Below are 12,770 nucleotides of genomic sequence, written 5' to 3' on the forward strand. Positions count from 1 at the left end.
TGTTTTGTGTTTTCAATTAACATGTTTTATTTTTAATTCTGTTGAAAGAATGCTTCATTAGAAAGGGGAAAAAACTGTAAATATATACTCATACCTGTTATCAAAGTACCCATATCAAATATTTTACAAAAGCAAAACAGCAAAAAGTCTAAAGACATGCCAAACAGTGTGATATACAGAGTTTGAAATATAAAATCAAATGTAAACATACATCTACAAGATTTACACAAGATTCGTAACGGTTTTCATAAATAAACTTTGAAACAACTTGAAACACCAGAGCTTGAAGCTTAAAAGTGTATTATATTGCTGACACTCTCGATATATATATTAAACACTGACAAATCAGCATTTTACACTGCAGACAACTGTGTGCATTTAAAGAATTCCCAAAAGAAAAATGTAGAAAACTATTACTGTATTCTTCTTCATTGACAGCTCCTGCAATTCTTAAAATGATACTTAATTCAAGTTCAAATGGATGCATCACCAATTGCAACCTACATAAATACTAAACAATAATGATATTATTAAAAAACAAACATTCTGGTACAATCACAGATCCAAAGATAATTTAATCCAGTATTGCTCTTTATGTAATGTCCATCACCTTGAAACAACTGTTACTTGCTATTGACCAGCTTTTCCTTTTATCACTCTTAACATGTAGTCTTTTCTTTTCTTGATATAAGAGTACAGTTTATTCTTCAACTCATATTATTTGTCATCAATGAAGCTTCTGGTAGAATTTCCAGACATTTTACCAGCTCTGTTAAAGTCAAAGTCGTTATTTTTCTTCACTGGTTGGTAGATGAAGGTCCACTCTGGTAGACTCTGAGAAGGACCTCATGTTTAGTAGCCGACTCCGCACATCTGCGCTGGTGCTCCGCCAGGAATTCTTTGAGCCGTGTGGTAGTGAAAGTCAAGGTCTGTCGACGTAGCTTCTTTAAATATGAGTCATGAAGCCATGAATGATTGAGGCAGTCCTTAATGGTGGGTCGGCACCTGAGGAAAAAGTCCACAAAATCATTAAAAAAATGGCATTTTTCATGGTTACTCTCAAACAACACCAAGTGTGTTCATGCCATGTTGTAATTATGTAACGATTCTGAACTGTGAAAAGGCGTATCAAATTAACACGATTCGAAAAGCATGCAGAGCTTTTTCTGTGTTCACACCATGTCATAATTACTGTAATAGACCACTGAAACCAAGGAAAATCTACATAGAAACCATGATAACAATAACAAGGAAGTGATTCATGTGAACCAAGTTGCACTTTCTCCAATGGTAGAGCCACAGAAGTTGGTATCTCCTTATATAACAGGGGTGTCCAATCCTGCTCCTGGAGGGTCAACGTCCTACTAAGTTTAGCATCAACCTGCCCCAACACACCTGCCGGGAAGTTTCCAGAAATCCTGAAGACCTTGACTACTGTTTAAGGTGTATTTGAATAGGCCTGGAGCTAAACTCTGCAGGAAGGCAACTTTCCAGGAGCAGGTTTGACTATCCCTGATGTAAAAAGTGCAATGCTGTGGAGGCTCCAGGAACAGTTTGAAAACCCTTGCACTTAAAGGGTTAGTTCACCCAAAAATTTAATTTCTGGGTAACACTTTAGATTACAGCCCGGAAAGTACTGCATAATTACAAAGAATTTACAGAGTAACTTTCGATAATTATAGTGTACCTATACAGTAAGTATGTGCAAGTATAGGGGAACAATATGTAAAGTCTTGGGAATAAAGGGGTAACAACCAGGAAAATAACAAATTATTTATACTCTAAGTATTTTAACAAGCTCCACTTTAATTTACAGCCCGTAATGTCATACTTAACCTGTAACTACATGAAACAAAAGCATATGTCCCCATGTATTAAAAAAGATTGCAATAGTTCTTTCTACTTGCCTTGAAACAACTTAATCAGTGCACTTTCTCTCTAAATTGCTCCCAAACGTAAGATTGTTGTCTATCATAACAGTGTAAGTACCCCTTAGTTCTAAAATACTTACAGTATAAATAATTTGTTATTTTCCTGGTTGTTACCCCTTTATTCCCAAGACTTTACATATTGTTCCCCTATACTTGCACATACTTACTGTATAGTTACACTATAATTACTGAAAGTTACGCTGTAAATTCTTTGTAATTACGCAGTACTTTCCGGGCTGTAATCTAAAGCGTTAGCAATTTCTGTCATTAATTACTCACCCTCATGTCATTCCACACCCGTAAGACCTTCGTTCATCTTCGGAACACAAATTCGGAACACAGATTGTTGAATAAAGTTGTTATTTTTGTTTTGGTTCTAGCACACAAAAAGTATTCTTGTCTCTTCATAACATTAAGGTTGAACCACTGCAGTCACATGACTGTTTTAACTATGTCTTTAGTACTTTTCTGGACCTTGAATGTGTTGATTATATTGCTGTGTATGGATGAGTCATATACCTCTCAGATTTCATCAAAAATAGCTTAATTTGTGTTCCTAAGATGAATGAAGGTCTTACAGGTGTGGAACGACATGAGTGAGTAATTAATGACAAGAATTTTCATTTTCGGGTGAACTAACCCTTCAAGGGTTGTTTTTACTTAAGTTGCAACTGGCTCCTGGATGTGTATTGGATACTCACCATTGGTAGCCATTTAACATCTTCTTTAAAAACGTGGAGGCACTTTGGGACACCTTTGGGTAGAGCTTAGATGAGTCAAACTTTGCTGCATGGATTTTTGTCTCTGTCAGTTTTGGGTCTTTGTCCTGGAAAGGATGTCTACCGCTGAGCCTACAGTATAAACAAAGTGACTTAAAATGAAACACCATTTTTGCTTGTTTGATAAGCTGTTTCTCTCAGAAATACACCATAATACAATAGTTGCAACTTCTGTTTCATGCCGACCTTAATTCCTTCATAGATGACTTACATAATGTAGGAAAGAACTCCCAAGCTCCAAATGTCTGCCGGGGGTCCTACTAGATCCCCTTTCAGCATTTCTGGAGCTTGAAGAAGGCAGGACACAAGGTCATTAATGTCAATAATAAGACATGGAGAGGTATTTTCAGTTCTTATTTAGAGAAATGTTAAAGGATAAGAATTGCACGATGTGCATACCCATGTACTCCAGAGTCCCAAGATCTCTGCTGTATTGTTGGAGTGAGAGAGGGTTAAACCTTTGTGCACTGCCAAAGTCTATGATTTTAATCACATTGAGGTTGGTGACCATGATATTGTCTGGCTTGATGTCCAGATGAAGAATCCGGCAGTTGTGGAGATATTCTAAACCCTGAAGGATCTGGACAATGAATCCCACTACATCATCTTCAGAGTAACAGAATCTGAAAGAGAGAACAAGACTCATCTGAAGACTTCATTTTCAAAATCCTGTTTAAAATATAATAAATTGACTACACACCTGTCTATGAGACTATACAGGATCTCCTTGCCTGTGCAGTTCTCTGTTATGAGCACAAGGTAGCGAGGTGTGATATAGGCTTCATGCAGGGCCATGATTCGTTCACAACGGAGGGACTTCAAGATCTCATACTCCTTTATGACAGTTTGCTTAGTCTGCTGATCATAGGGAATTATCTTTGCTATGAACATCTTCCCTGTTGCGTTTTCTCTGCAATCTCTTATCACGCCGAAACGACCCCTATCAAAAATCGAAAGTGCTTGCAGATTTGTAAACTGTTTAAATAAATTATTTGTATAAATAAAGGGACAAGTAATTTTATTTTCTCACCTGGCTTTCTCATCCAAAAAGCTGTATGGCTTCTGGGGAACTCCTTGCCTCAAAGTGGTCTCAGTTTTGGTGTAGGACACCACTCGTCCTGTAGGTGTCTCTGGTGTGGGTGAGCTTGCTCCTTCTCCTATTGGACTGATACTGCTGACCAGAATCACAGGGGGAGAGACAGGGGTGGGAGCATCTGAGCAAGTGGCTGGAACATATGTAGGGACAGGGGAAATTGATCTGCCTATTGAGGGTGGAGCTGTGCTTGACCTTGGAAATACAGTTTGGGCTTGGGTAATAGGGGGAATCATGTTGATAGCGCTTGTTGGCTTGGGGAGAACAAGAGGAGGCATGGACGTCTTTGGGAAAGAGTGAGAAACAGGGACTTCTGAGGAAGTCTTTCTGACTTCACCAGACTGTGCAGTAATAGGACTAATAGACTGACTAAACACACTTGGCTGTGTTAACGCAAAAGCAGATGCCGTCACAGCGGTGGTCACAACAGGGAAAGAGGCGGAGGGGTTTGTCTTCATTTCTGCAGGGTTATTGAGTGGTGCCGCTGCAAAACAGATGTAGGATTGATGTACAATCCAAAAAATAAAAATGAAATGGCAATAACCAGTCTACTAAAATATAAAAATAAGTACAACTGAACTCAGATTACATATGGTCCCTCTCTATATAGTGTTAAAGTTAATGAGATAATTAAGTGATTAAGTTATGAATTGAGCATTAGTGATGAACACCTGCTGTTAACAAGCAGAATCACTGAAGAGAAACACAATAACTACAAATGACTTCCAGCCACAGTCTTAGATGAAATCAACTTGAAGATAAAAGACATTAAATCTCTCAGGATCTGAATAAACAACTCCACAAACAGCATTATCTCATTAATTTTAACTCTGCTTCAGTGTTATTTTAACTCTATGTAGAGATGGTCCATATGTTCTCTGAGCAGAGTTGATTTAACTCTGGGGATTTTGCTGTGTACATGCTCAGTACCTTCAACGTTAATGCGTATTCCCTCTGATACATTACTGTATGGACCTCGGCCAGCTTTATTTACACATGCCACACGGAATCGGATGGTAGAACCAGAAGGAAGTTTAGTGGAATTGTAGAAACAATCAGTCACTCCTGTAGCTTCAGTCAACCACTTATCATCACCTACAGATAAAATGTAAAAATGTAAATCACTGCACACTTTGAATGACAAAGTGATAGTACTAATAATTATAATAATACTATTTAACACACAGTAGTAATATTTTAATCTTGTTGGTTTGTTTGATACCATGATAAAACATAATGCAAGATGTATTAGACATTCCCTACCATCAGATTTTCTCTCAAGTGTGTATGTGCAAGGAACTTTGGTGTCTGAAGGTTTCCATTGAACCAGAGCAGTGTCATTGTATATCTGTGGAATCTCTGGGGTTCCCGGAGGTTTTGGAACACCTTAAAATGTGATATAAACAATATATGAGAATCAGAAAATAACTTGTGCAAGCATATAATGAACAAAATGTGAGAACACCCAATCATCTATTTGGCATTAATACTGTCCACCTTTTTTCCTGACGAGCTTACTGCATTTGAATTAAGGGAGGTTTGGGGAACTTCCACTCAAAGACTGAGACGAATCATTTCAAACTATAAAGTTGTGCTGCAAATAATCCTTATCCATCAGTTTGACTGAATAAGTTGTCAATTTTCCTTCATGTTTTGATTTTTAGACATCAGAAGAATAACATAACACTTGGTATTTTAATGTGACATGATATCACAAGAATATCTGTGGAAACAGAATATCTGTTTTCTATGGAAGCTTGTTTCCACCACTGAATAAAAGATAAAAAAAAGGTAACTGCGAATTTTAATCTCACAATTCTGACTTTTTTTCTCACAATTGTGAGATATAAAGTCAAAATTGCGAGTTACAAAGTCAGAATTGCGAGTTATAAAGTCAGAATTGCGAGTTATAAAGTCAGAATTGTGAGTTATAAAGTCAGAATTGCGAGTTTTAAAGTCATAATTGTGTGATATAAACTTACAATTGCAATTGTGAGATACAATTCTGACATTTTTTCTCCGAATTGCGACTTTATATCTCATGATTCTGACTTTATAACTCACAATTGTGACTTTATATCTCGCAATTCTGAGAAAAATTGTCAGAATTGTGAGATAAAAAGTCGCAGTTATCTTTTATGAGTTTTTTATAGAATTTATCTTTTATAAGTTACTCCCATAATTCATGCAGTGTGTCATGGGGCATAGAAAAAAGGTGGATACTAAATAGTAGGCAATCTTCCAGAGCTTACAGGCTAAGGACAGTATACAGGAAGTAGTTGCAGAGGCCAGGTTGTTAGTGGCTACACATTCATAGATTCCAGCATCTTTCTTAGAGGTCTTCATGATCATCAAAAGTTGCCTTCCATCTGGGCAGCCCACTAAGCTCATTCTGTCATCAATCTCCAAAGGTTTCTTATCTACGAACAGAAACGAAGAAAAGTTTGAAAATTGTTGGTGAACTACCGCTTTCATAATTAAAAGTGAAACATTTAATGAAAAATACCTTTCATCCATAATATTTTAGGCTCAGGGCTACCAGCTGGAAGACAACTAAGGGTGACTGGATTTCCTTCAAGAAGAACATGGTCCTTTAGTGTAATGTGGAAAACTGGAGGAAAATCTGAAATAAAAAAATAAAAAAATAGACGAGCTGTTAATTAGAATTGCTGATCAAAACTATGGCCAGGAGTAGAAAGAATGGAATGAAATTTTTGTTTCACCTTCCTTTGAAGTTACAGGTGCCCTTGATTTAGATGGTGTCCTGTCTCTCTTACTTCTGGACAAACCCCATCTGTCCCACCTAGACCTCATGTCAGTTTCAGGAGCTGTCAACAAAGAAATGCTTTTAATGCAATTTTGCAATTAAAGGATTAGTTCACTTCTGAATTAAAATTTCCTGATAATTTACTCACCCCCATGTCATCCAAGATGTTTGTCTTTCTTTCTTCAGTGGAAAAGAAATTAAGGTTTTTGAGGAAAACATTCCAGGATTTTTCTCCATATAGTGGACTTCACTGGGGTTCAACGGGTTGAAGGTCCAAATGTCAGTTTCAGTGCAGCTTCAAAGAGCTCTACATGATCCCAGACGAGGAATAGGGGTCTTAACTAGAGAAACTATCGCTCATTTTTTAAAAATATATACTTTTTAACCACAAATGCTCATCTTGCACTGCTCTGTGATGTGCCACACATTACGTAATCATGTTGGAAAGGTCACGAGTGACGTAGGCAGAAGTACCGATCCAGTGTTTACAAAGCAAAGATTCAAAGACTTAGTAAAAAAAAGCTAAAACAACGTCTGGGATCATGTAGAGCTCTTTGAAGCTGCACTGAAACTGCAGTTTGGACCTTCAACCCGTTGAACCCCAGTGAAGTCCACTATATGGAGAAAAATCCTGGAATATTTTCTTCAAAAACCTTCATTTCTTTTCGACTGAAGAAAGAAAGACATGAACATCTTGCATGGCATGCGGGTGAGTAAATGATCACGAAATTTTAATTCTGAAGTGAACTAATGCTTTAATGTGTCTTTATCATTTGCATAAATTAGTTTCCAAAGCTTAATTCATAATTTACAGTATTTAACAACAGCTTACATACTTATCAACAAGTGTTGGAATAGTTTTGGATAACTGACAAAAAATAAAACGTACTGCATAAACTGAATCATACATACTCTGAAAGGACTCTACAGACTGTACACTAGAAGAGTCGTTCAGTGTCTCTTTGGATGATGTAGAAGCAGTTTGTGAAGGAAGCTGGTTCTCTGGAATGTCCACCTTCTTGTGAATGAGCCCATCAGACTGAGAGCGGCGATGACAGGAGAGCAAAGGTGTTTTCTGTCCTTCATCTCTAGTTTCCTTATCTCCCTCCCTCTTCTCAGGCTGACTTTGTTTTCTTAATGAAAATCCAGACACCTTCGACTCAAACTTTTTTCGCAATGCCAGAACTGGTGAATCGTTTATTTTCTTGATGTCTTGCTTCTCCTCTTTTAGAGTTTCTGCATCAACGTGGGGTTTAGTTTCCTTATCATCTCTGTCTTTTGACTTACTATGCACTCTATCAAATATTCCTGAAACAGATTCAAATTTACGTCGCACTGCAAGGACAGGCGATTCAGCAACCTTCTTACTATCTTTCCCAAGATTTTCTTTGTTTGAATCTATAGTGTTGTCAAAGGTTCCCGTCTCAACTTCTTTTTTGTCCAAGGACTTGCTACGTCCCATAGCCCAGGTAACCCGTCGTCTGTTAGCTACAGAATCTGAGGTCTCCTCTTTGCCTTTTTTTTGAATGGGTTGCACGCATCTCCTTGCACGCATAGAGAATCTTCCAACAAGTCCAAGCCCAGATTCCTTCTCCACCTCCCTGAGGTCTTGGACAGACTTGGATTTTTCCTGTAATCTTCTAGGTCCAAACTCCAATGGGGCGCCTACAGGTCCAGGTCGATAAACCTCTTCATCTAATTTCCGTGGGAGAACTGGTGAGTTTTCTACAGACTTTGCCCTTGCCAATCGTTTCAGGCCATGTGTCAAAGATGATTCCCTCTTCTTAAACCTTGCCTCAAAAAGTTCCTCTGAATCAATATCTTTGATATCCTTTCTAAGGGTTGGCTGGTGTGCTGAGGAAGCAGCAGCAAAAACAGCTGGATGTCCAGTGGTAGGTTGAGTATCTGGCTGTGGGATTTTCAAGATAGGGGTGGGTAACACTGTGGCAGATGATGCCTGTTTGCCATTTACCTGCACTTTACTGGAATAATTTGAGGATATGTCATGTGGAAGTATATCAAGAGATGATTCAGTACTTTTATTACTCTTTCCTTGCACACTGTCTTGAGGGAATGAGTGTTCTTCCATCTTCTCTAACTTCTTATCAGTGTCATCTAATATAGATGCAGGCTGAGAGGTATGTATAATATGGACATTACCAGTAGACTCTTCTTTAGACACCTGTTTAATTTCCAAGTCTGGAGTTGGTGGCTTGGAAGAAATTTCTCTAGGAAACACAGGTGGAGGACCAGCCTTGGTTTGATCTGTGATATTAGATGTGGCTAAGGAGGGAATCTCTAGTGGGGCTCCAGATCTCCTATGTAGTGAAATCGTCTCTGAGTTTCCCTCCCTTAAAGAAGACCTCTTCCTGGATACAGTTTTTGTTTCCTCAGGACTTTCAGTGGAGGATGCCTGAGATGCACTCAACCTGGCTCGTCTGAAGTTACGGTCCAAAGATGCAGTTCGTCTCTCATCATCAACACCCAGTGTCTCAAGCAGGGGTCCACGAAGACCACTCATATTCTTGTCAACAGTGCCCCCTCTTAGCAACCTCTGCCTCAGAAGATCAAGTTTTAGAGCATAATCTTCCTTGCTTAGCTTGCCTGTCTTTGGACTACTGCTCCGGTGTGGAAGCTCCATGGAAACTGCCTTTTTCATGTGCTTTTGGCTTTCCTTAATATTATCATTCACATTTACATCTTCAGGTGTGATCTGCAGAAGAAGCGCACTATCAGCAGAACTCCCTCTTCGCATTAGCGCTCTTCTGGACTTGCCTTCTACCTGTTCAGCTTGTACACTGGCATCCCTTTGCAAGGATTCTTTCAAGTGTTCAGTCCTTTCTGCAATCTCCAGGTGGTCTACATTCTGCTGTCGATCAGTTGGCTGGCATTCTGTGATGTCCTTGAGCCGATGAATGTTTTTTTGGTAGGAATCATTGGATCCTCTAATGACATTATCATCATCCTCATGGATCTCAGTCAGAGACATCCGGGAACCAGAGAACATCATTATGTGGGGCATAGGGATGAAAGGAAGTTCATCTGTGTCCTCATCTGAGTCGGAGGATGACGATGGAGGTGGTGAGCAGTCTTTAAGGTTTCTAGGCACCGCAAGGGACACATGGCTAGAAGAGTCATCCAGCAATTCTGATATGGATCTCATCACCATTTTAGACTTGTATCTAATGAGCGAACACTGGAATGGCAAAATGAACAGAGTTAGGCCATGAATATTGTTCATTTCTTATGTTTTTTTCTTTATTTTAAAAAAAAAAAAATTATTGCTTACCTGCCATTTACGTCGGGCTAGCACTTGCTTATGTAATGTTGTGGTGATGCTTTTTCCCTTTGTCAGTGACTAAGGAAAAATGACAATTAGATTAATGTTCTCTAATAATAATAATAATAATCAAAATATATATATATATATATATATATATATATATATATTAAAAAAATAATGGATATGACAGTGTTAATGTATTTGGTCTTTGCGGAATCAATCTGCTATGTTGCTGCCAATACATCCACACCCTTACGAAAAAGACTTCAGGTTAATTTTAAGTACATGCATACTTAAGTAATGTTCAAGTAAATTTTTAAGTATACTTTATGTAGTAATTATACTAATATCAATGTACTATTATTAAACATGTAAGTCCCTTACAGAAAAAAAACACATGAATTTCTCATGTGATCACATGGGGGTTTCACATATGATCACATGGGGTTTCACACATTTTCAAATGGGAAACGTTCAAAAGCACACATTTTCCGTGTGCAAAACACGTTTCACATGTAATCCACATATTTTCACATGTGCTTCTAACATGTTTTCACATGTTAAATTTCACATGTGCAAAATCACATGGGGGTTTCACATGTGATCACATGGGTTTTCATATGGAGTTTCACATGATGTGATCACATGAGGGTTTCACATGGGGTTTCACATGTGATCACATGGGTTTTCATATGGAGTTTCACATAGAGGGGTCTCAGATGTGATCACATGAGGGTTTCACATGTGATCACATGGGGTTTCACATGTGATCACATGGGTTTTCATATGGAGTTTCACATAGGGGTTTCAGATGTGATCACATGAGGGTTTCACATGTGATCGCATGGGGTTTCACATGTGATTACATGGGTTTTCATATGGAGTTTCACATAGGGGTTTCAGATGTGATCACATGAGGGTTTCACATGTGATCACATGGGGTTTCACATGTGATCACATGGGTTTTCATATGGAGTTTCACATAGGGGTTTCAGATGTGATCACATGAGGGTTTCACATGTGATCGCATGGGGTTTCACATGTGATTACATGGGTTTTCATATGGAGTTTCACATAGGGGTTTCAGATGTGATCACATGAGGGTTTCACATGCGATCACATGGGGTTTCACATGTGATCACATGGGTTTTCATATGGAGTTTCACATAGGGGTTTCAGATGTGATCACATGAGGGTTTCACATGCAGGGTTTCACATGTGATCACATGGGTTTTCATATGGAGTTTCACATAGGGGTTTCAGATGTGATCACATGAGGGTTTCACATGTGATCACATGGGGTTTCACATGTGATCACATGGGGTTTCACATGTGATCACATGGGTTTTCATATGGAGTTTCACATAGGGGTTTCAGATGTGATCACATGAGGGTTTCACACATTTTTCACATGGGAAACGTTCCAAAAGCACACATTTCCCATGTGCAAAACACGTTTCACATGAGATCCACATATTTTCACATGTGCTTCTAACGTTTTCGCATGTTAAATTTCACATGTGCAAAATCACATGTACATGTGTTTTTTCTGTAAGGGTGTACTATTAGGTGTACTATATAGTGTACTATAAGTGTAACAGTAGTAAACTTTAAGTGCACAACTAGTTCACAACTATGTTTCTCGTTTGCACTGCATCTGTACTACAAGTGAATTTATAAGTATACTATTAGTTTACTATTTTAATACTTGTAGCACATTTTTTAGTTTATGAAAGTACACTCTTAAGTACCTCTCAGTAAACTAGTAATTTTATACTGCAAGCAATGCTCCCTCTAATTTTTTTTCTCGCTGAGCAAAACTTTTCTCTGTTGAGCGCACATTTTGGCCACCTGAGCAAAAACATACTTTATATCAGACCTGTACAATGAACGTAAATGCACAAAAAAAAAAGAAAAATGGTTTTATCATGCAACTGTAACATTTAACTTTAATGTGCCGTTTCTATTTTATTTGACCCTTGATGTAACTTAGGGATTTATTAAATAATATGTTTGAAAACAAGCAGTTCAGTCACTAAATTAAGCACATTTTAGGTTACTTGAGATTTTTTCACATTGCTGTATTAACTGTAATTTCTGTCCTCCTGCAGGACAGTTCAATTCTTTATAATAATATAATATGAGCAGTTACAATGATGGTTTGGGACAACCATAATGTGTTTTTGTACAGTCAATTATTAGCAAGAGTGTTAAACCATCAAAATTACATGTTTATTGCTTATGAATTTCCCAGATTTTATATATCAGGAGGTTTCAGATTTTTCGTGGCAAGGGAGCCCTAAACAATCCCCTTGTGAGATCAATTTTTTATTAGGCTTACATTATAATATAATATAATAAAATATAATATAATATTTAAGTATTTAAACTGATATAATAATGCTTCCATTTGTTTTAATATATTATATAGTGAAAACAAACTGAAGCATTTAAACTGATAGCTAAATATTTTTAAGAAAAGTGAACGTTAACTCTTTTATAGTTATCTAAACATCCCTGAAACCCACACCACCACCACACACAAATCTATTTAAACTGAGGTATATCACTGATGTCTTTTGAGTTTGCAAGCTACACCTGTGGGGGGTGGGGGGTGTGATTGTAAATGTCTCAGAGTTTTGTTAGCATTCTGTGCCCATCATCCGTTACTTCCGCCACTTTTCATTAAAACATAACGTTTCATTTCACATTTCTTTTCATTTCGCGTTGCCTCTCGTATTGAGGTATTTAGTCCGCAAACATGACAGTATTCGTATTCTTACCTCGACTGATTTGGCTCAGGGCCAGCCAGCTCACGCGCTCAATCGTTCTCTTTCTATGAAACCTGTAAACCGTATTCACCGGTTCCAACTCTATAGCGACAATAACTCTATAGCGGTTGTCCAGAGCACTGCAA

The 12,770-nt window shown here is 37.9% G+C and overlaps 1 protein-coding gene across 1 annotated transcript in view; it reads right to left on the minus strand.

Annotated features, from left to right (window-relative positions):
- Positions 1-2: 2 nt before the first annotated feature.
- Positions 3-12,770, minus strand: part of spega (striated muscle enriched protein kinase a) — a gene marked incomplete at its 5' end in the record, with an annotated part of 49,045 nt that continues 36,277 nt past the window's right edge. Inside the window, 13 exons of the mRNA XM_048198478.1 lie at positions 3-1,005; positions 2,633-2,782; positions 2,922-2,997; positions 3,110-3,333; positions 3,411-3,650; positions 3,741-4,287; positions 4,734-4,898; positions 5,067-5,189; positions 6,056-6,223; positions 6,310-6,426; positions 6,527-6,631; positions 7,483-9,766; positions 9,860-9,928. Of these exons, the coding sequence (XP_048054435.1) occupies positions 798-1,005; positions 2,633-2,782; positions 2,922-2,997; positions 3,110-3,333; positions 3,411-3,650; positions 3,741-4,287; positions 4,734-4,898; positions 5,067-5,189; positions 6,056-6,223; positions 6,310-6,426; positions 6,527-6,631; positions 7,483-9,766; positions 9,860-9,928 (4,476 nt within the window). The remainder of the gene's footprint in view (positions 1,006-2,632; positions 2,783-2,921; positions 2,998-3,109; positions 3,334-3,410; positions 3,651-3,740; positions 4,288-4,733; positions 4,899-5,066; positions 5,190-6,055; positions 6,224-6,309; positions 6,427-6,526; positions 6,632-7,482; positions 9,767-9,859; positions 9,929-12,770) is intronic.

This window comes from Megalobrama amblycephala, linkage group LG8 (genome assembly GCF_018812025.1).
Source record: "Megalobrama amblycephala isolate DHTTF-2021 linkage group LG8, ASM1881202v1, whole genome shotgun sequence".
Taxonomy (NCBI): Eukaryota; Metazoa; Chordata; class Actinopteri; order Cypriniformes; family Xenocyprididae; genus Megalobrama; species Megalobrama amblycephala.